At 38.6% G+C, this 23,413-nt stretch overlaps 1 protein-coding gene across 3 annotated transcripts in view; it reads right to left on the bottom strand.

The window, feature by feature from the left end:
* Nucleotides 1–11,694: 11,694 nt before the first annotated feature.
* Nucleotides 11,695–23,413, bottom strand: part of GPATCH2L (G-patch domain containing 2 like) — a 126,831-nt gene continuing 115,112 nt past the window's right edge. For all 3 annotated transcript variants that reach the window (XM_087856143.1, XM_045807759.2, XM_087856144.1), the window contains 2 exons: nt 22,145–22,239; nt 11,695–16,462 (listed from right to left, as the gene is read on the bottom strand). In XM_087856143.1, the coding sequence (XP_087712269.1) occupies nt 16,302–16,462; nt 22,145–22,239 (256 nt within the window). In that variant the 3' untranslated portion in view covers nt 11,695–16,301. The remainder of the gene's footprint in view (nt 16,463–22,144; nt 22,240–23,413) is intronic.

Genomic DNA, 23,413 nt, shown 5'->3' with positions numbered 1-23,413 from the left:
TACTTCAATTTTTGTCTTTACACTTAAAAAGTGTGCCTCCTGAAAGCAATATATACTTAGGTCTTTTAAAGTATTTTTCCATGTGTAAGTAGCCTCTTTAAGATGATCCCAAATGATCTCCACCTTTCGTATTCAAGCCCTTGTATAATCTCTTCCCGAGCGTGCACTGAAACTAACTCACCTCTAGTGAATTCTAATCATCAGCCATGCTCATAAGTCATTTTGCACATAATACAAGTTCATCTGTAGAAAAATTCCTGGGATTGTTGAGTTAAAAGATGTAATATACCTTTGTAATTTTGATAGATATTGCCAGCCTCCACAGCTTGTACTAATTTATGCAATGTGTGAAAGTGCCTATTTAACCACATGCTTGCCATTACAGTGTGTTTTCAAGCTTTATTATTTTTGATAGGTGAAAAATTTATCTTATTACAAGTGAGGTTTAGCATATTTTCACATGCTTAAGAGTCATTTGTATTTTCTCTTCTATGAAATGTCTGTTAATTTCTATTGCCCATTTTTATATTGATTTTTGATCTATTTCTTTTTGATTTGAAGGGCACTTTTTACTTAAGATAAATTAGCTCTTATCTTGATGGAGTTACACATATCTCACCCAGGTTCTCATTTGCATTTGCTTATGGTGCTATTGTCATGAAGAAATTCTTTACCTCTACAATGTCTCATCTAACAATCATTTCTTTTAAGGTTTTTGGGTTCTGTGGAAGACTCAGAAGGGCCTTCCCCACTCTTAGTCATAAGAAAATTTTCCTTTTTTTTTTCCTAGTACAGTTAGAGTTTTCTTATGTTTAAGTCTTAGAACTGTCTGCAAGTGATCCTGATATAAGGACTGAAGTGTGGATCCAACTTTTTTCCAGAACACTACCGAGTGATCTCCACTTCCTGAATAATCATTTTTCCAATGACTGAAAAACCACCTTTATCATACACTCAATTCCTATATGTATTTAGATCTGTTTCTGAACTGTTCTGTTATACTGATCTAACTATTCACAAATTATTACCCCACCATTTTAATTGCTGTAGATTTATAAATTTTAAACATCTATAGAGGTAATTTCCCTCTATCACCATCCCTTTCTTTCTTATATATTCTTGCTTGGTTTTTCCACATGAACTTCAGAATCAGTTTGTATAAATCTTTTTTAAAAAATTAGCATTTTTATTGGGTATCACATTAAATTTATAGATCAACTAGGGAGAGGCGACATCTTTATGATGGTGATGGTTCTTATGTATGAACATGGTATGTCTTTTCAATTGTTCAGGTCTTGTTTTGTGTCCCTCATTAGTATTTTAGAATTTCCTACAAATAATATTTCTTCAGTTTATTCCTAAGTATTTTATATCTTATGTTTTCTGCTGCTATTTTAGAGTGGGTCTTTTCTTTCCTTATAGTTGTAGTCAGACATTGTGTATACAAAGGCTGTTGATTCTGAAAATTAATTTTGTAGCTATCTGATTTATTAAATTCTTGTTTTGTATCCAAGTTTTAGGTTAGTCCTTTTTAGTTTCTAGGTTGACAATCCAATCATCTGAGCAAATTATAATTTTAACCTCTCTTCCCAATTTCTATACCTTTAATTTCTTTCGTCTAATTGTTTTGTCTATGTCCTGAAGAACAATTTTAAATAATGGTGATGGTTAGTGGACATCCTTGTTTCCGACTTTAATGAAATTGTTTCTCTAATTCTCAATTAAGCATGGTGCTGGCTTTGGATTGAGATAAATATATTTTATCATATTAAGGAAACACCCAGCTAGTCTTAATATAAATGATCCTTGCGTTCCTGAAACAAGCCTCACTTAGTCATGGTGAATTACTCTTATCTGGAGCCAGCCTGACTGGGTTCAAATCCTAGAACCATAACTGATTAGTATTTGAGATCAGGCAGAATAGTTATCTCTTTTTGACTCAGTTTCCTTCTCTGAAAAATGGGGATGATAATACCTATCGCATTAAGTCGCATTAAGTTGTTGTAAAAATCAAGTAAGAAAAATTGAACATATTTCCACATGCTTAAGGGGTATTTACATTTTTTTCCTGAAAACTGTTCAAATCTCTTCCTTATTTTTCTATAGGACCTCCTCTATTTTTAAAAGGTCTTCATAAATTAGGATTATTAGCCCTTAAAGTGTGAAATAAATTGCAAACATGTTATCTAAGCTATCACTTGTATTTTATTTTGGTACATTTTGCATGCAAAGGTTTTTGTTTTTTAGCATAGTCAAATACATCTCTTACTGTATCTGAATTTTTAAGTCACATGTAATCTGGAAGATTACATTATTGGCCTCAATTCTGCACCCTTCTCAGTATCCCCACCCTTTGTCATGTGAATTTACAATCTCTTCCACATGTGTGAAGATTATTTTCCTGGTCCAAGGAGAATGAAAGACATGTGGAACAGAGCTGCCCTAGCTGAGCTCAAGTGAAGAACTATGCAGTGACTAACCAATACCATTAGGGAAGTTTCCTCACTCCCAGGTTATAGAGCAGGGGTTGACAAATTTCTTTTCATAAAGGTTCAGACAGTAAACACTTGAGGGTTTGAAACCAGATAAATTTATGTCCTTCCCTCCTCCCCCTTTTTCATTGAACCCCTTAAAAGTTTTTTTTAAAAATTCTTGTTAAAAAAAATTCCTATTTAGCTCCCACCAGCCCCAACATGGGCCGTTGGCCAGATTTAGCCTGCAGGTCAGTTTGCTGAGGAATTCATCTTGCTTTTTCTAGTAATTGTGTGGTTTAATATCATACAATTAAACCTCTAATCAATTTGAAAATTACCCTGGTATATAGTGTGAGGAACAGATCCAATTTGCTTTTTCATGTGGCTATCCAGTTATCCCAACACCATTCATTTACAAAATTTTTAAAAAAAATTTTTGAAGTAAACTCTACCTCCACCATGGGGCTCAAACTCCCAGCCCTGTGATGAAGAGTTGCATGCTCTACTGACTGAGCCAGCCAGGTGCCCCGCAACATGATTCATTTTTATAGGCCATCTTTTCCCCCACTGACTTCAGACACTACCTTTATTGTATCCTGAACTTCTATATGCAGTTGGGTCTATTTCTGAGTTTTCTATTGTGTTCCATTGGTCAGTTTGTCTGTTCATGCACCTGTAGCACACTTAGAAGCTATATGCTTTAATATCCTTTCCCTTCCAAGCACTCTTTTTCACAGTTTTCTTAGGCTACTCTTGCTCATTTGGTCTTCCAAATAAACTTTATAAACCAGAGACGTTTCCACCATTTTGGTGGGTCACACAGAATCTTTCTATGAAGAATATAGATTTTAACCTATCTAACTTAATCTAAGAATCTAAGATTTTAAACTACGGACTAATCAAAATTTCCATTTCTTCTGATTGAGTTTTGGCAAATTATCTTTCTGGAAATGTGTCCATTTTGTTTAAGCTTTCAAATTTACTGGCTAAAGTTTTTCATGGTATTACTTTACTATCTTCTAAATCTCTTCTGTACTATAATTATGTGTCCTCTTTCCTTCCTAACATTGATAGTGCCCTATCTTTTCTTAATGATGTTAAAGATTTGCTTATTTTGTCATAATTTTTGTTGATTTTTCAATTAGATGTTTATTTCATTTCATTAAATTTAGAGCTTATCACTATTATTTTATTACTTTTGCCTTCTCTGGGTTTATTCTGTTGTTCTTTTACCAGCAGAATAGTAAGTAGAATGCTTAGTTCATCAATTTTCAGTCCCTTCTTCTCCTCTGACTTAAAACATTTCACACCATATGTTTTCCTCAAACTACCCCTTTAGCTGCATTTCAAGAGGATTAATGATAGAATTTTCATATAATTCAGTTCTAAGTATTTTCCAATATCTGTTAAGACTTTTTCATTAGTTCATTAGTTTAGATATGCTATGAAATTTCCAAATGTGTTAGCAAATTCATTTTTTGTTACTGACTTTGAAATTTCATTTCATTGTGATTACAGAGTGTGGTCTATGCGACTCTACCCTTTGAAATTCACTGAGGTTTGCTTTATGGCTTTAGAGTCAATTTTTGTAATGTTCAATCTGTGCTTGAAAATAATGTGTAATTCTTCAAACTATTGGGTGTGATATTCTTTTCATGTCCACTAGACCATAAGTGTATTAGACTATTTAAATATTCCGTATTCATAACAATTTCTGTCTACTTGTATCAATCACTAAAAGAAGATATTTTAAACTTAGTTTTGCCCAGTTTTGTTTATGTGTATTGAGGATCTATTATCAAGCTTAGTTGAGAATTAGAATGTCTCTCTGGCAAATTGAACTACTTATCAGTGATGGAGCCAACGTTTGTTATTTTGTAGAGATTATCTCTACTTTCTCTGATTTTCTTCCTCTTATATTTTTTCCATTCTTTTACTTTCAATCTTCCTGTGACTAAGTTTTGGATGTATCTCTTATAAATAGCATATAAGTGGATATTTAAAATCCAGTATTTTGGCTTTATCTTTCAACTGGAGAGTCTAGTTCATTAACACTTATAACTGATAAATTTGAATTCTTTTACCATCTTATTTTATGCTTTTTCTCACCTTTCCAGTTTATTGTCTTTTTATCATTTCTTTCCCCCCATATTAGCTTAAATGCTGTATTCTCTATATTTATTCTTTTAGTGGTTACCCCAAATATTTTAACAAGTGTACTTACCTAAGGCCCCAAATTAATAAGATTCTTTAACTCCTCCTGAATAACTGAAAGGCAATAGGACACTAACTCTCATCACCCCTTTTCAAAATTATGTGTTTTTGTGGCCTGGTGTTTTGAAGCCTTTTTCTTTCTTGAAATATATTTAAAACATTTAGTTTATACTGTGTGCCACTAAATACAATATCTAATGTGTTTGAGTCTGATTCTCCTGCATGTTGTTTCTGATGACTCTCACTCACAGTTTCTTGTCTCCTTCTTTGGTTTGTGGTTTTTACCTGTGAGCTACCCATATTCTTTGTATCTGTGGTAGTTCTTTCACACCGCACTGAAGTTTCTTTCCTCCTGAGAGAATCTGTGTTTGCTTCTGCTAGTCATCGAAGGTTACTACTGACCTGGGTCCACTGTAAATTAAATTCCCATTTGCAGTATTTTGGACCACACCAGTAGAATAAACTTAGGCCATAAACCTCTATAAGGGACAACTTGTTAAACACTTTTAGATTAAAACAAACTTTTCCTCCACCCACGGCCAAGGTCAAGAAAGGCCTTGCTGTTATTTCTGCATGGTGGGTTTACTTAGTATTGATGCTTACACTGTGAGTGTAGCACTTGGAGGGTCCCCACTTTGTGGGAGATCTCAGGCTAACCTCCCTGCTTTGAGCAGGCCCTGCTTTACTTCCTACACCCATCACAGTCACATGACAGAGGCTCAAGGGGACCAGGTCTCTGCAGATACTTTCAGAGTGAATAATGGCTTTCATCTCACTTGTCACCCAAAATTGAGCTTTCATAGCACTTTTGACTGCTATCGGTTCTTTCATTCCTTGTTACTGTTCAGTGCATTTAGAATGATTTTTTTTTTTTGACCCTTGAGGATCAGCGATAAAACTCACCCAAAAAGTAAAAGCATTCAGTAAGGCAGCAGAATATAAAATTAATATACAAAAAATCAAAAGCCTTCCTGTATAAGAACAATAACCAAGTAGAAGGCATAATGGCAGAGAAAACCCCATTTATAGCAACAAAGAAGATGGAATACTAGGGAATAAACTTAACAAGAAATGCATAATACCTATCCAAGGAAAAATTTTAAACAGTCCTGAAAAGGCACAAAAATAGACAAATGGAAATAGAACAAATGGAAATATATCCCCTGTTCTTGGATAACTCAACATTGTAGAGATGTCAGTTCTCCCTCAGTGAGCTAATAAATGTAATGCAATCTCAGTTAGACATGCTGATACTAAAGTTTATATGGAAAAATAAACATGTAAGAATAGCAAGGAAAACACTGGAAAAGAACAATTATACAGAGGACTAGCTCTATCAGACATTAAAACATACTATAAAGTTTCTGTTATTGAAAACAGTGTGCTACTATGCACAAGCAAATAGACCAATGAATAGAATTGAAGGCTCAGAAACAGACCCAAGTACATATGGATCCTGGATTGAATACTTAACCAGAAAAAGGACGTTACAGGGAAAACTGGTGACACTGAACTAAGTAGGTAGTTTAGTTAATAGGATTGGGTCGATGTTAATTTCCTGGTTTTGATCATTGTACCTGGTTTTGATAATTTTAAAACGGTTATGGAAGTTGTTAACATGAGAAGCTGGGAGGAGGACATATGGCAACTTTCTATACTATTTTTGCAACTTTCCTGTAAGTCTAAACTTATTTCAAACTAAAAGATTTTTTATTTCTTTTATTTTTTTATTTTTATTTTATTTTTTATTATATTACGTTAGTCACCATACAGTACATCCCTGGTTTTTGATGTAAAGTTCGATGATTCATTAGTTGCAAACTAAAAGATTTTTTTTAAAAAGATTTTAAATCAAGAGCTCCAAAGAATGTGGTGAAGAGGCTCTGAGTCACACTAGAAAAAGAGCCATTTGTTACCACTGTTGGCCAAAACCACCACATTGGTTCCACTTTACAGAGTTGGGCTAACTTTACTTATAGCATGGTATTAAAGCAATCAAAATCATAGGATCAATGCTTAGGATGGGCCAGCTGCATTGGTTTTATCCTATGGACACTTTCTGCAGCACTGAGATTGCCAACATTGCAAAGCTCCCCAATCTAACGAGTGTACATTGATCAACACGAATTTACTGTGACCACTGAGGAAAAAAAAAAAACACCCAAATACGTATTTTAGAGTGGCAACTCTGCTACTGAAGAACAGTACTAGAGATGATTAAGACTACCACACGGTGCATTAAATTCTACCAAGATCAGGTGGTTTAAGAGGAACCTCAGACTGGCATCATGATAGAACACATGAAGAGTTCAGTCAGCCATGGTGCAAATGGATTATTTCCAATTCTGCTTAATCTACTCCTAAGCATGTCAGTAGCTCCTACAAATAGATGGATCTGATTGTTTTCCCAGGGAGGTGATCGAGGAGCTGGAAACCTGTTCACATCTCAGTTCCAGCTTTGTCTGCACAACGGGCCAGCTGCAGTAGGCTTTCCATGACTACATGGCAAAGGAATACTGTGACAGTTCTCCAAATCAACAAGCCAGTTTACCACAGGGTCCTTCACTTTGTCTCCTGTCTTCCTCTCCCTGCTTCTATATGCTGTGAGCCATACCAAAATACTTGCAGTGCCCTGTACAAGCCATGCTCTTTATGCTGGATGGCCTCATCCTCTCTTCTTCACTTAACTTCTGTTCATCCTCCAGGACTTGGTCCAGTATTTTTTAAATCCTCCCTCTACCCAGTTGGAGGTGGAGTGCCTTACTCCTTGCTACTAAGACACCTGGTACTCTTTCTCAGAATTTATCATCCTGCATTGTAATATTTGCTTTGTCTCCTTCTCAGAAGACCACGAATATCGTGACAACAGGAATGCCCTTCCTCTTTGTATATTCAGCAGCTAGCAGGGTGCTTGACATGAAATGTGTTCTATTCACATCTACTGAGTGAAGGGACATTTATAAAGGCCAAAACCATTAAGACAGCTATCTTGCTAGCAGCTTTGTGAGATGTTTAGCAAGATGTTCAGAACAGTTCATCACTAACATTAACAATTCAAAGTACATGTCTTCCTGGCATAGGGATCCGTTCTGTTTTGGCCTACATAGGACATGTTTATTGCCATAGATTTGGAAGATTGTATTGACTTTTGCTCTGGTCACTTCCAAAACCAAGAATAGGTCATTGTAAGAAGATGCCATAGAAACTGCCTATCTTCTTTCAATGATGTAGGTACAGAGAAGAGATGAGCCCCTTCACAGTTGCTTTGATAGAGAAACAGCCCACCAGGAGCAACAGGTAAATGGAGTAAAAGGGGTCACAAAACACCCAGTTCCAGGCCCAGTGGCATACAGTTTATTTCAGATATACATGGCCACCAATAGTTCATTTATATTGTGAAAAGGGGAGCACAGGGTGTTACTGGGAACAGAAAATCTAGCCCCAAACAGACTTGGAGTTTGAATGCTGGCTTACACTGATTAGCTATGTAACTTTGAGCAAGTTAATATCTAACTATAAGCATATTTCATTGCTTTAAAACAGACGTGAATTTACTTACCTTAGAGCTGTTGAAGATTGAGATGCTGTTGACAAATGGCATATAATAATCACTCGGTAAATAGTTATTATTATTATTATTATTATTATTATTATTATTGTCATTAGAGACTCTGGAAAGGGTCAGACTGGTTTCATGCAGAGTGTATCAAGGACCTTAGGCAGCAGCCACCTTCCCCAAAAGGTCCCTGAGCAAGACTGGCTTAGTGAGTTCTCAATACATGTTTGTTGAATCAGTAAATAGGACAATGGCCCTCATGGACCCTTGTTATTCTTATCAGCTGTCCAGCACCTGAACTATTCTATGTTAGAGGAATTCATCCAACCCCAACAGAAACTACACAGTCCAGATAACCTCATTCTCACGTCCTGCAGCTAGGACATAAGCACATGAGTACTAATCAGATCCATTCATCCCAGATTTTGAAACAGAAATTAGTGATTCAAAGCAGCCAGGAACACACAGGATCTCTTCTGGTGAGGGTGGAACCCCTACATACAGTTCCAGAGGCAGCATGTAATGATGGTAATAAAGTAGAAAATCAAGCTCCACTTTATTATAAGTAGAGCTAGGGTCTGAAACCGCAATAAATATTCTCTAATCAGTCTGTCTCACCCCCTAAACCCAAACTAAACTCTTACCAGCAGCAGAAAGTAAAAAACTGAAGCGAGCACTAGATGGGGGTAGCCTCCTTGTATGTGGAAGTGGGCCCAGGCCTCCTTACCAGTCCAAGATCCTGGATAGGAAAAAATAGAAGAGGGACCACAGTTCAAGCCTGACTTTTTATGAATGGCAACTCCAAGAGCACACAGGGGTGATCCGTCTTAGAATCTGACTAATGTGGTTAGTAACCTTCCTACCTCAGTGGGCCTGGAGGAGGGACAAAGAGAAACAAGAAGCAGCAGAGACCTTGAGCATGACTTCCTATATGTCTACAACAATGAGTAAGGAATGTAAATGCTCCACTCTGAGTCCATGCTTTAAGTCAGCGCATTAGGTGGTATGGCAAAGGAGCTCATCAGGACATAGGTATTAAGTGCAGTACTGGCGGTGAGGACAGGGACATTCTGTCTGTGTTGGACTGACCTACCAACCAATCTGCCCACCTGTGGAGACTGAAAAAGCTAAGAAGCAGAGGGAAAAATCAGGAGACAGCAGGGTCAGAACAGGCAGAATTCCAAAAAGGAAGTGGTTATATAGTATGAAGTCATAAGCATCAACCAAAGGGCTGAATTTTGACAACTGGAAATCACTGGTGAACCCACCAGAAAAAAAAACTTGAATGGTGGTGAGTATAGCAACCAGGTTTTGGCATAGTGGTTCTCAGCCCCAGCTGAACGAACCATTGTTTTAAAAAGAAGGAAGCCTGTCCCACCTCTCCATTCTGATAGAATTGGTCTGTAGTTCAGTTGGGGGAATTAGGATTTTTTACAATCTCCCCAGGTGGTCCTAATGTGCAGCCAGGGTTAAAAACCACTGCTTTAGTGGACTGAGAATTAATGAACAGGAAGTGTAAGTGAGGGCAGTATTTTAGTGGTAGTCAAGGGGTATTTTCGTTTCAAGAGGGAATCTTTAAACATGTTCAAATGCAAAGCTGTACGTGCCAGGAGTGAGAAGCTGTAGCTAGGCTGAGCAAGGCATCTGATCAAAGGAGAGGGACAGAGGGCATAGAAGGGATTTGTCTTGGGCAGGACAAACACAAGTAAGAGGTGAGGAAGGGTGTATGTAAGGGTATGCAATGGGGGACTCCTGTCTAATGCTTTATTACCTGTTAGGGGGTGGGGGAGATTAGCTGCTGGGGTGGAGAGAAGGTGGAAGGTAAAAAGTTTGAAATGGCCACAGTCTACAATAGCTCCTGACAACAGGACTGAGATAAACACTGAGAGCAGTATAAAGTGTTGCCATGATTTTGGGGTGGCAGAAGTTTGCATAATCATGACAATTATTCATGAAGAAATACACGGCCCACTGGGAGGAGCAAGAGGCAGAATCTACACATAGTGAAATGGGTTGATTTAAGTCAAAGCCACCAAGGCCATGTGTAAGTTCTCTGATATTTTTGTCTTTTTCAATGAAAAACATTTGAATGAGGGATTTGCAAGGGTCAGAACTCACTTCTAGAGAAAGAAAACATTAATTTTCATAATTTACATCTTAAAAATCTTTTTATATTACCTTTTTATATTACCTTGAAAGCATCTAGTAACAACATTTTTGGCTAGAGGTATTTTTAACTGGTTTTCAAGATGGAAAAGAAAAATTACGTGGTGTTTTAAGACTGCAAAATCGAAAGGAGAGTTCAACAGCTTACAAATGTGTGTTAATCATATTTTTTGCTCTCTGTAATAATTACGATTTTTAACAGATTAAAAAACCTTTCTGGCTGGGGAAAAACTACCTCTCCCAGGGCTAGCTGATTCTTAGAAAGATAGCAAAGGACTCAGCTAGCAGCATGCTTTCGATGTGCAAACTAACCAGGTACGATGGAGCCATACCTCCTCCATCTGACCTAGCAAACTCCAAGAAGCAATCATCCCAGGGCCTAGTACCAGGCAACCACAGACTAGACTACAGCCCAAAGGCCCCAGAATTAGTCGAACTAGCCATTTCTAGACTGTTCACGCTGCCCTGCCTTGCCTTCTTAGAGGAAACCCCAATAAAGGCTCTGGCCTAAACCTACTGCTTGCTCTGGTCTTCTGCCTCCTGACCCAAACCTCGTGTTCGTCCTGTGGTCCTGCGTGGCAAGCTGTGCCTCATTTCCAGGGGAACTGTAACTTCAAACTTTTCTTTCAGTGGCACAGACCTCTCTGTGCCCTTGCTTAATCACCTTTATAAATCAAGCCCCGGGCACAAAACAACAGGAACACCCGAGAAATGATACCAGAGAACTCTTTGGCCACACAAATTCCCAGAGAAAACTTGGGTTTGTGGGCTTTAGTCATAAATTTAGAGACTAGCCCAATTCATACAAATAAAACCTAAAGAAAAAATGGCTGTGATTTCATTTCAAAGCTTTAGGAATAGAGTACCATATCCTGAAACGCTGAATCCATGAGTCAGACAAAAAAACAGAACATGCTGTTGCTATTGGCCACCAGGCCCTGCAGAATCACTGAAATGTAAAACAAAGACAATAGGGTGTGATTAAGTGCATCACTGATAATTGATTTTTACACGCTCTGAAGTACCGAGATTAAGTCCTAGCAAAAGATCACCAATAACTCAACAAGTATTTATTATACAACACTATGTACTCAGGGTAGTTTTTTTCTTCCAATTATTTTCATTTTTGTGAGCCATACCTTAAAGACTTCATCGTTATGTTGGAAAATACACATTTTCCCAGGAAACTAAGATGTAATGAACAAATATCACGAAATCACGGATAGCAGTATCTTATACAAGCGTTTTACTGTCTATTGTGAAATATGACTATCACTCACAGACTAAAAATTCATTGTTATATTTTAATCCACTTTAAAGGTTGTTTCCATCCATCTAAATATGGCCTTGATGGCAATTTTCTCCACATTATTCTTTCTCAATATTTCCAGGAGATCTTTTAGGGACCGTAGGGACAAAGTATGGGAAATAAAGACATTAACAGTTTCTGCAAAGAATCGTATACAAAACATGTCTATACTTATGGAGGGAAACGTAAGTGCACCTCAGGGCTTAGGGGGATGCCAATATATTAAAACATTAGGTACAGCAAATCCTGTGGTTCTCAAATGTCCGTGTGCACCAAGTCCCCGGGGGGGGGGGGCTTGTGAGATTTCAGGGCCCACCCTCAGTTTCCGATTCAGTGGGTCTGGTGGGGGCAAGTATGTGCTGCTGCTGGTGGTCGAGGGGTCCCAGCACCCCTGCTCTAAGCATCTCCCCTTCTCTTCCTCATGCCTTCTCACTTCTGGACTTTGCCAAGATTGCTTTCCTTGGTCAACATCTTCGGAATCTGCCTCATTCTTCAATACTGTACTTGAAAAGTTTTTATTCCAAAAACTCAGCAATTTTTAGTAAGTGCTTATCATGTCTATTTGCAGTGGCAGGAAAATTTCTCCTTTTGGCTGTAAGTTTGCTTTGCCGGGCTTGTTAAGAACCTTACAATCCACATTCTTCAGCAGGATCATTCATTTTCCTTGCTTTTCGATGTTGCTGTTTCCAGGCATTTGACATTCATCTGTTTGGGGATCTTAATGTAGGTGGAAGCATCTCTGGGCCACCTTGCACTTAGTGCCATAACAGAACCCCCCGATTCCCTCACCTTCTCCCTCTGTGCCATTTTCTGATGGGGTAGGACCCCACCCTGATTGCTGCCACCATTAGGAACTCCACTAACTGGATGACCAGAGTGGGAGATAAGGAAATACTGAGAAGTAAGACAGCTCCAGCATTAACAAAGGAAGCAGGTGACACCAAGAGCAAACTGCTTTTACCATTCCTCCCCCCACACCGTGAATCATGATGCATGCTGTAAACTGTGCCCCCGACCAGACCTCAGCCACAGCCAGTAGGGTAAGCCACTCTGTTCTCACGCCAGCTCACAGAAGGTTCACCGGACTTACAGAAGAACACTGACTGCGGCTCCTAATGCTGAGACTTCTACAGAGCCTTCACCCCGGGGAAACAAAAAGTGTACGGCCCACACCACGGTAATGAAGCCAAACTAAAGAAAGGACCTGAAAATGAATCCAATATCACCAGGAGCCCTCACCTGGAGCCAAAGTGGAGGGGCCATCAGAGCAGCAATGACACTGCCGGCCTAGCTCCTTTCTCTCGACTCTAACTTGTTCAACTCCAAGCGACCTCCGTGATGGCTCTGCTCCTCTGCGGCTCCAGAACTTCCAAGGCTGTGCTCTAGACTGTGTTTCTGATGCCAAAATAAAAAAGATAGATCACAGTCTTCTATGTGAGATTCGTAAGTAGTTTAATTACCTATTGTCAGGGTGGAGCTTTACTCCTTAGCAAAGGATGCCATAAGCATCACGGAATAAGAAATTTTATTTCAGCTTTTGGTCATTTTGCTGTCAAAACGGCCTTGTTTGCAGCCTGTTTCATAGCCCAGCAAAACAAAATTTTCAATTGCATCTGATTTCAAAAGAATTCAAGGTTAAATGTGCCTTATTTATCAAGCACACACCACTCAATAAAGATCACACTCCGCCTCTCCTAAATTTGGCACCACGTAACAGCTAATTCCCTCTTCTGCACAGTTCTTACCAAAAAACAACACAAGAGTTTTGATGCAAATGAACTTGTTCCCTTTAAAATGCTGCATCTGAAACATAATCTCAAATTCCCTTAAACTCATAAGCAGAACTAATTTCTGTGAATGATGCTCATGCAAGTGGATAATGTCTTGACTTTTGCTCCTTGTGGAAAACACAGAAGATTAGGACTCAGATAGGCAGACTGTGCGGCCAGCCAGGGTAAATCAGAAGCCGGTGGAAGGTAAGTAAGAACTGTGGAACGCAGCTTCAGTTACTACTTTAGGCAGCTCAAATACATGTGAGCTCGATGATTATCCTCAAAGGAAGCCATGCGATCAGTTTTTTCAAGAGACTACAAAACCTGACTTTGAAATTGTATCTTTTGTTGAAAGGTAACAGACTTTACTCAGTGTATGACATCATACACTTTGCTATATAAAAAAAGAAATTTAAAATTTACGATTCAAAAAACACTCAATTCCAAGGTTATTCCTCTGGAATTGACTCATATAGAAAACAAGCAAAGTTGGTTAATAATTCTGTCAGCATGCTCATGCAGCAGCTTAAAATGAGGAGCACAATTTACAACCCTGTGTTGCAAAGTATTAATAGCTATTTCTTAGGCAATTAATTTTCTTCCCCACTTATTACAGGCAGATATGGCATTTTTGGATAATCCCCACTGAATGTATTCAAAATATGTAGAAGAGCATGCCCAAGAAAGATGCTAAACATTCATGACACACTGTTTCAAAATTATGGGTCTCAGAGTGACTCAGGTCTACCAAGGAAAAACAAGGTTATAACCCAGGTCAGAGGAAGTCCGAAAGTCTGGGATTTTTAGTCTTGGCTTGATCATGTGATCTGGGACCATTCTTGTCTCTGTAAAATGGCAGTACATCCTAGAGATGTTTAAAATGTAAATAAAGTCATATATATAAATTATTAGTAATCACAGGTAGAAAGGAGAACTGCCAGAACTGAATCTCTGATTCAGAGATCCCATCTGAACTTTGCAGATCTGAATAGGCCATGATCACAGGACCCATCTCTGCAAGAGCCAGAGCTTAGTACAAAGAAAATAAAATTATGTCCATGGATTTTTCCCTTAAATACAAAAAACTGTATTAAAAATGTGTCTCAGGACACGATGGGAACTAGGTAAGAATGCACATGTGACAGTAACCCCCCCTTATCATTAAAATAATTTGGTAGTGCCTTTTCATATTCAACAGGCACTTCATTTTCTACACTGCTCTGGATGCAGCCCCAAGGGACGACAGGAGAACCAGGGGTGGCTCCCGGGGGGAGCTAGGCTGGCTTTAATGCTACTCCTCACCTCATGATCTCCATCTGTCCCTCCCTCCACCAGACTCCTTGTTATGGACAATTGACATTCTCCCTCTTACAGAAAGCGCCATTTAAATTAGCTTCAAGTCCCCCCTTCCAACTAGATTCACACCCACCCATCCATACGGAAATCCTGGAGTTAGCACTGATAAGGACTAGCATTTTTAAAGGGAACAGGAGAGAGCAGCCCACACTCATATTCTGTGTGAGGAAAAGGGACAGCTGCGCTTCAGGGAAAGGAGGCTCTGTCCCACTCCGCACCTATTCAAGCACAGAAAATATCCAGGGGCAGGGCGGGGAGTTCCTCTGGAATGTTACCAGAGAAGTGGGCACTTAGAGAACAGTTTCTCTGTATTTCAGAGCAAATGTACTCAATTCGTACAAAAAAGAACCCTTCTGTCAAACAGGCCCCCAAATGACAGACACTCTTCATAATACTTTTCTAGAAACGGTGGCTTTTCTCCAGCAGCTCCAGGCAGTCACTTAGTCCTCATTTTGACAAAGTAGCATCCAACTTCAGGCATGCTGTATATATAACTCCACACGCAGCTGAGCCGTCATAAACACGCCAAGTATACAGCCGTGTCAAAAAGACATTTTTCTCCCCAAAGTATGGCCCCAAGAAGCCATTATTATAATAGAGTGTGAATTTCTGCTGCAGGTTATTGACCTATAAGCTAACGATAAAAGTCCCATTTCGTACATAAAAGCTTACACTGTGACATGAAGTATTAAGACACAATCCGTCGACTATTTTAAGTTTGCTGAACAACTAAGCCATTTCTTCATTACATGATGAATGTACATATCCTCCTGCGGGAGAACACCAACTCTGGAGACAAGGCAAAGTACAGTCCAGCTGCAGGAGATCCCATTAGGCCGTCTAGAAAAATGGAAGAAGTTCCCACTGTCTGTGCTGCTGGTGTCTCCTCTGAGGCTCCCAAATGAGAGCCTGATGAATTTGACTTATTGGCACTCTCAGTGAATCAAGACCAGGCTCAAAGGCAAAACTCTATCTCCTGTAAACACAATTCCACACACAGGTCTCAACTCGGTGTTTACATCTGTCTAGAACTGGCTACAAATTTGGGACTTCCTCAAATGACATTAAAAGCTCTACACAAAAAGTATGCAAAAGCAGTTACTAGTTTTTCAAGAAAAGAGACATACCTGCAAAAAGCAACAGCTCTGTAAACGGAGCTGTAGGTAGCTGCTGGGACAGCGACAGCAATGTAACAAACATAGCATAGGATGACCTTTTTTTTAAAAAAAAAAAAAATTGCTGCTGCAATACTTTACTTTTTCTTTTTTTAAAAAAACAGACTTCCACAACATGATTTTCTAAGAGAAAGAGTCCACTGCTTTTTTTGAAAGAAGGGTCATCCTGGTGGTGAAAGGGCTGGGAATGTCAATTACGATATGCAAGACTCTGCGATACCAAAGTCTAGGATGCGTTTCACAACACCCAGTGGCTCCTGGTGGGTGGAATCCTGCTCTCTAGCTGTATCCAGGGCTCTTTTCTGGTGGCATTTTAAAAAACGTGGCTGCAGCTGAGTCAGTGGCTTTCTCTGCGGCAGAGGTCCTGACCAACCACTCAGGGTTTGGAGATTTCTGGACCTGCGATGCTGGTGTGGTTGGTTCCACTACATCCACGTGAACTGGTAAAGTGGTTAGAATAAAAGGAAGGAAGAAAAGATCAATGGGAGACAAGTTAGAATCAGAGACACTTCAATGCACAATTCTCTGAATGCTTTTATTTTATAACCTATTAACCCAAGTGGCCACATAAGGTTTTTTTTCCTTTCCAAAAGAAATAAAGGCAAGATTTCAGTGAGAGTAAGTATTTCTCTACCTGAGAAAATGGGTTTAACTGAACAAATGAATAAATTCAGTTGTACAAATTCATAATGTAGTCATGATCACTTATAAGCATTTATGAGTGAGGCATCGTGCTACGTAAATACTGTACAACCGGAATCGGATTCCCAAATGCAAACCCTTGCAAGTAGGAACTGTCATCTCCATTTTCTGGATCAAAAAACTGAGGCAGAGAGACAGCTGATACATTGTTCAGGGACACAACAGAGCTGGTTAAGTAGCAAGATTTAAACTCAGATACTGGACTTCAAGCCCTAGGCTCTTTCTGTTACACCCCATGACTCCAGTAACACGGTATTTCCAATAAATAGCATATCGTAAGAAAAATCACACAATCAGGCCCAATGTCTTTCAACAAGGACACCGAAGACATTCTGGACAGGATAATCATTGCTTGTGCAGGGCTGTCCTGTGTATTTTAGGACACTTACCATTCTGGACCCCATCCATTGAATGCCAAAAGCACCCCTCAGTTATTGTGATGACCAAACACTGTCCTTACATTTCCAAATGCCCCCTGAGCAGAGTGGTACAAACCACCATGACGCCTACTCTGTTGAGAGTGAATGAATATACACTAAAATACAGCAAAATCTAGAAAATTTTTGTTTTTACCTTGTCAATTAATTCCACTCTTAGGCATGTACCTAGAATAGTAATTTTCAAGTTGTGGGTTACAAAATCAATTTAGTAGGCCACGACCAGTACTTTTTTTCTTAATGGAAAGGAACAGGCTATATCAGAGTGAACCCAAGAATTTATTTCAGATTTACATGTACACTCACACACATATTCAAACATGAATTTCTTACTTTGAGTTACTGCAAAAAAAACACAAAATCTGCAGGCTATTACTCTATGGCACATATACAAGAGCTGCTTGAGGGCAACAGTTTTCAAACATTCTGGAACCTCAACCACAGCAGCAAGAAATACATTTGACACCACAACCCAAATCTCTGTCTCTCCCTCTCTCTCTCTCTCTCACAGACACACACACACAGGCACGCGCACATGTGCACACGCACTCACTCACTCATATTTAGCTGAAAATAGATTTCACAAAACTGTATCTACCATTACTACATGGTATTCAACCACAGCGGGAAAAACCCCTTATCCTAGGAAAACTGAGTTTTTTGCTCTATATTTTTTACTATGGTAAAATACACGTAACACAAAATTTACCAATTTAGTAATTTTTATGTGTACAGTTCCGTGGCATTAAGTCCATTCACGTGCTGTACAAGCATCACCACCATCCAGAACTTCTCCGCTGTCCCAAATGGAAATATCGTCCCTGTTAAATAGTACCTGCTACTCTCCTCCTTCCCCAGTCCCTGGCAACCATTATTCTACTTTCTGTCTCCACATATTTGACCACTTGAGGTACCTCATATAACTGGAATCAGACAGAATTTATCCTTCTGTGTCACTTATTTCACTTAGTATTAGGTCTTCATCCATGCTGGAGCATGTCAGAGTTTCCTTCCTTTTCAAGGCCAAATAATACTCCCCTGTATGTATAAACCACATTTTGTTTATCGATTTATCCAGCAGTGGACACTTGGGTCGCTTCCACTTTTTTAGCTCTTGTGAATCATGCTGCTATGAACATGGCTGTACAAATATGCTTGAATCCATGCTTTCAATTCTTTTGGGTATATACTCAGAAGCGGGATCGCTGGATCTTACGGTAGTTCTATGTCCACCACTGTGAGGAGCCACCGCCCTGTGTCCCACAGTAGCCGCACTATTTCACATTCCCACCGGCAGTGCCCACAGGTTCCGATTTCTCTCCATCTTTCCTAACATGTGTTGTTTTCTGGTCGTTGATACAGCCATCCTACGGAGTATGAAGTGGCCCAGGAACACTTTTGCACATGTTCTCCCAGAGAACAATGCAGTATTTTTCACAGTAGCATAAAATGGGATACGATCCAAACGTCCCTCAGGAATGTTTAATTATAGTATACTCAGTACAGTCATACAATGGAATACCGTATGTATATGGCAGTAAAAAAAAAAAAAAAAAGGATTTTGGCAGGACAAAGCATGAATGAACCTCAAAACATAACTGGGTGAAACCTTTAGCTTATAAAATAAGACATTCCATTTACACAAGCCTCCAAAAAATGCTAAGTAGACAATGAACTGCTTAGAGAGCTATATGTCTATTAAAGCTACCTGAAAAATCCCCAAAGAATGATAAATGATTAACAAAAAAACATATTCACATAACAAAAAAATCGTCTGAGGACAATGGTTCCTATGAGGACAGTGAGAAAATTTTAAAGGTGATGTTCATGATCTTAAAGTAGGTACATGGGTATTTGCTATACTGTTTTTCTTGACACCTTTTATATCTTCTATAAATGTTCTTTTATAGCCATTCAATATTTACTAAAAAAGATTTTTAACTTTAAGAACCATTTGAACTTTAAAAAGGGGCAGTAAAGGGGCAATAAGAATCTGCCGTATGACACCGGAGACGAGGGCCAACCTACAATGAACTACTGAATTCAATCACAGGGTTGAAATAATTTTTATAATTAACCGTTTCAACTTTAAGAGTCTTATTCACTTACTCATACAAGAAATATCTAGTGAGATCATTCTCTGTACTATTATTTTAGATGCTTCGGGTACAGAAATGAGCAAAACAGATAAAAATTCCTACTCTTGCAAATGCATCTCTAGCACCACCGGCCTGGTATTTGGAAACTGATGTAACTAGTTAACAGATTAACTGCTGAGTACCCTTCCAACAGATGCTCTAAGGACACATATCCTATCCCAGAGACAGGAAGGTCAGAATAGGCTTGGGGAATGGCCAAAATAGTCAGGGCTCTGAATACAATGTCTTATCATCCCCCAATTCTCCTTTACCTAAAGGAGTGTTTAATTTTTGAAGGAATGGGATTTGTACACCAAAGGCTCTGTTCTTGTCATTCTGATGAAGACAAATCATCTCCTGGAAATGAAATCTGGTTTTCATCTGAGTTCCTTATGCTTCTTACAGCCACTTAATCTCAAATTGTAGAGAAAATAACCCATTCTTTCTTCTCCAACTATATTCTTGAAGAGCGTATAGAGCCAATTCACTTCAGCATGAGGTACAGACTTTCCCTGTTCTGGGCAATCGCTGTTATCGAAACAGAAGCAGGCTTACACAGTTACTCACTAAAATCCAAGGTGGCTCTGTGTACCAGACAACTGTGTAGGTTATAAAGTCATAAAGGGAAGGGGAGTGGAGATAAAAAGAAGAAAATAAAGGTGCTACACTTTCAAGAAGGATCTCCTTAACGACCCTAATGAAAAGGTCTTTTTCCCTGGCCTTTCCTGAGTGTTAATATAAAAGACAAGGAAAACAAGCTACTCCTTTCTGCTCTTCACCTCTCTAGCCTTATTAATACCTTTAAATTCAGTCAATCTCAACTCAAAACTTTCCACCAGTGGGGGAGGGGAAAAGGGAAAAGATTTGTGGCTGCATGTTTAAGAAAGAAGCTGAATTCATCACAGTGACAGGGGAGAGTGTTGGCAGAGATCTGAGCTATTTATTCTTTTAGGAAAATCCTATAAAGAATGACACAAGGAAGCCTCTATCTGCAGTCTTGTTCATCACACTGGTGAAGAGTCCGATAACAGATGTATGCAGTAGCGTGATTTAGTGCCAGGAGCTGGCCCCTGATGTGTATTAATACAGCGGCAAAGCGGAACGCACCTCTCTTCATCACTCATTTCTATAAAAGAGGTGGAATCCGAGATGGCCCGATGTTAGGCAGAGCAAGCCCATTTGTTCTACTGACTGATGGCGCGGGCTCGGGCTATGTCCTTCACCTCCATGGGGCACTCAGGTTGTGGATAGAAAAAAAAGAAAATGTTCAGTGAAGCAGACCTTAGTCAACAAGTGAGAGGAGGAGTTGGGCTCCAGAGGAGCAATGTTTAATGCCCAAACCTTGTTTAATCCCTCCCAGTAACATTTCCTGATTTGAGTAAAGAACAAGGTTTTTAAACTCTTCTCAACCATTCTCGTCCTATGAACAATTAACAGCTAAAAATAGAAGCTAGATATTGAGGGGGGAAAAAGAACAAAAGATATAAGAGGGGAGACTGCTGTAATGCTTCCAATACCATAGACTGGATTTTGATGCAGGCACACTTTGGAACCAATGCTATTTTATGCAACACAGAACACCTGAAGTGTGTAAGAGGGCAGCTCTTGAAGTCATAGGGAAGCCAATTTGAACTTGGCTCTGAATTTTTTCATCCATGTGACCTTGGAGAAGTGATTTAAACTCGGTAAGCCTCAATTTTCTCATGTGTAAACTGGGAATAAAAACAGCTTCCACCTTTTAAGTTGTTGCAAAGATTAAGTGAAATAATGCATGCAAAGTAATCAGCTCAGGCCATGGCCATGTAGAAATCACTGGAAAAAATTTACTATAATTATCACACCTGTGATTAAGATTGTCCAGCAAGAACCATTATCAAGCAGCCACCCCAAACAGAAGCTGAAAGAGGTCAATTTTAATGTATGCTGAAACTTACTAAGTTAAGGGAGAGATACAGAGTTCCCTATCTCTCTGAGGTCTACTCTTCACTCTTCAATCAACTGCTTTGATCTATATAATACATAGTATTTTCTGAAGAGAATAAAATAATGTATGATATACTCAATTTCCTCAGAGTGAATTCACTATCATCAAGAAAATAACTGTAGGTATTTCTGATAGGTCCTACAAACATATATGAGCTTTTTATCCAGAGCAACTCACCCTTAACTGTACTGAAATAACACAGAATTTTTACATATGCATATACCCATGTAATTCCTGCCCACTTGATGACATAGAGCATTTCCCAGAAGACTTCTGATTATGTCCTCTCCTGGTCACTACCCCTCACCAAAGATAACCACTACTTCAGTTTCCAATCAACTGGTTTTGGCCAGAAAACTAAAAGGTTTTAACTTGAAAAACAGTTTTTAATCAGAAATTTCATGATTAGTAAAGTATTAGCACTCAACTACACATAAAAGCAGTGAGAATGTATTGTACTGTGTATCAAGTAAAAAGAAAATAAATCCATGTGGCTATTTGGCTACTGACTAAACCGCCACCCTAACTGGATTTTCATTAACAAAGACCTAATTTCCTATCTGTGCTAGAACAAAAGCACAGATGACTGAAGATTGCTGGTTGTAGAATACCGGGATTCAAACTCCAAAAAGCCACATGACACAGTGAAAAAACAGACTTCAGGGGTAGAGAGAACTAGGTTTGGATTCTTAAAATGTGTGTGACCTTGGGCAAATTACTTCTCACAATATCATTTTCCCAAGTAAAATGGGAATAAAATGACCTATCTTATCATAAAGGTTAGATGAAAAGGTATATAAAACATAGTTTAGTACCTGACACGCAGCAGGTGCTCAACAAATGATAACTACATACAGTTACCTGCATTTGGGCTGGACAGAGATGCTGTGGCTATAGGTTTCCGTTTCCTCTTGATGTCACGTGAACATGGGGGTCCCAAGTGTATGTTTGCCTGTCTGCAGATATGAGAAAGAAAAAACATTGTTTTCACTTTGTAATTCTTATTGTAAGACATTATGTTCGGCCCAGATAAAATCCTTGACCCATTACAAACATACACTAACAAGACAGGCACCGTTCTTTGTCATCAAGTGTCAAGTACAAGATTATTCAGGATTAATCATAACTCATTCTTTATGCACAATATATACCCATTCTAAACTTTTTACCTAATTTCAGAATAGCAGACACTCAAGATTAATTTCAATAAATGTGTTTCATTACCTGCTGATTTTTGTACAATTATTTTTCATAAAAACTATAACTGCAATTGTTCTAAACTCACTAATGAAATACCTACTCCCAAGTGGTAATATATTGAAAAGTTTAATGCTGCATGAACACAGATATTTGCATAGAATTTTAATAGGAATTTTAACCCTTCCATCACTATAAATCTGGGTTTTTAATAGTGTCTGTATCACAAGTTAAATAAGTTTGACTTCTGTGATTTTTAAAAATATTAACTACTTGCTAATTAATATATTCCCTCATCTGAATATTCAACTTATTTTAAAAACAAAACAGTGGGTGTTCCAAAGCTGGAAAAAAGCAAAAGATTTTCTGAAAGACGATGGACTTCACACTGAAAATAGCTGGTATGTTATTTTAGTTGCCATTTCCTCCTTCTTCAAACCAGACAGATCCTAACCCTGATTAAGGACCAAGTTTGTTCTCACCTTTACACAAAGCATTCCTTCAACATTCAAGGACTTACTGACCATGAATCATTACTTAACTGGCATACATATATCTTGTTTCTCTAATGAGGCTTAATCTCCTTGAGAACAGGGACCATGTTTATACTTCTTTCATAACTTTCCAATGATCCACCAACCTCAGCACAAGGCACTTAGCTGACAGCCATTAAATATCTGTTGACAAGAACTGATATGAATGAATGAAAGTTCTAAAAACCAAATAGTCAACTGTACACTTAAAAGTGGTTAAAATGGCAAATTCTGTGTCATGTATATTTTATAGTTTTTTAAAAATAGCCAGAGTACATAACATACAAAAAGGAATCTAGTAAAATTATACCAGATGAACTCTTAATTGGTAGTTCTAGCTGGGGATTAAGTCTCATGGCTTAATGATCTTAAAACTAGAACCTCAGTCAAATCTAAGAGC

Source organism: Ursus americanus, chromosome 26 (genome assembly GCF_024610735.1).
Source record: "Ursus americanus isolate L20-20 chromosome 26, mUrsAme1.1.p, whole genome shotgun sequence".
NCBI lineage: Eukaryota > Metazoa > Chordata > Mammalia > Carnivora > Ursidae > Ursus > Ursus americanus.
This window is presented reverse-complemented; position numbering and strand designations above follow the sequence as displayed.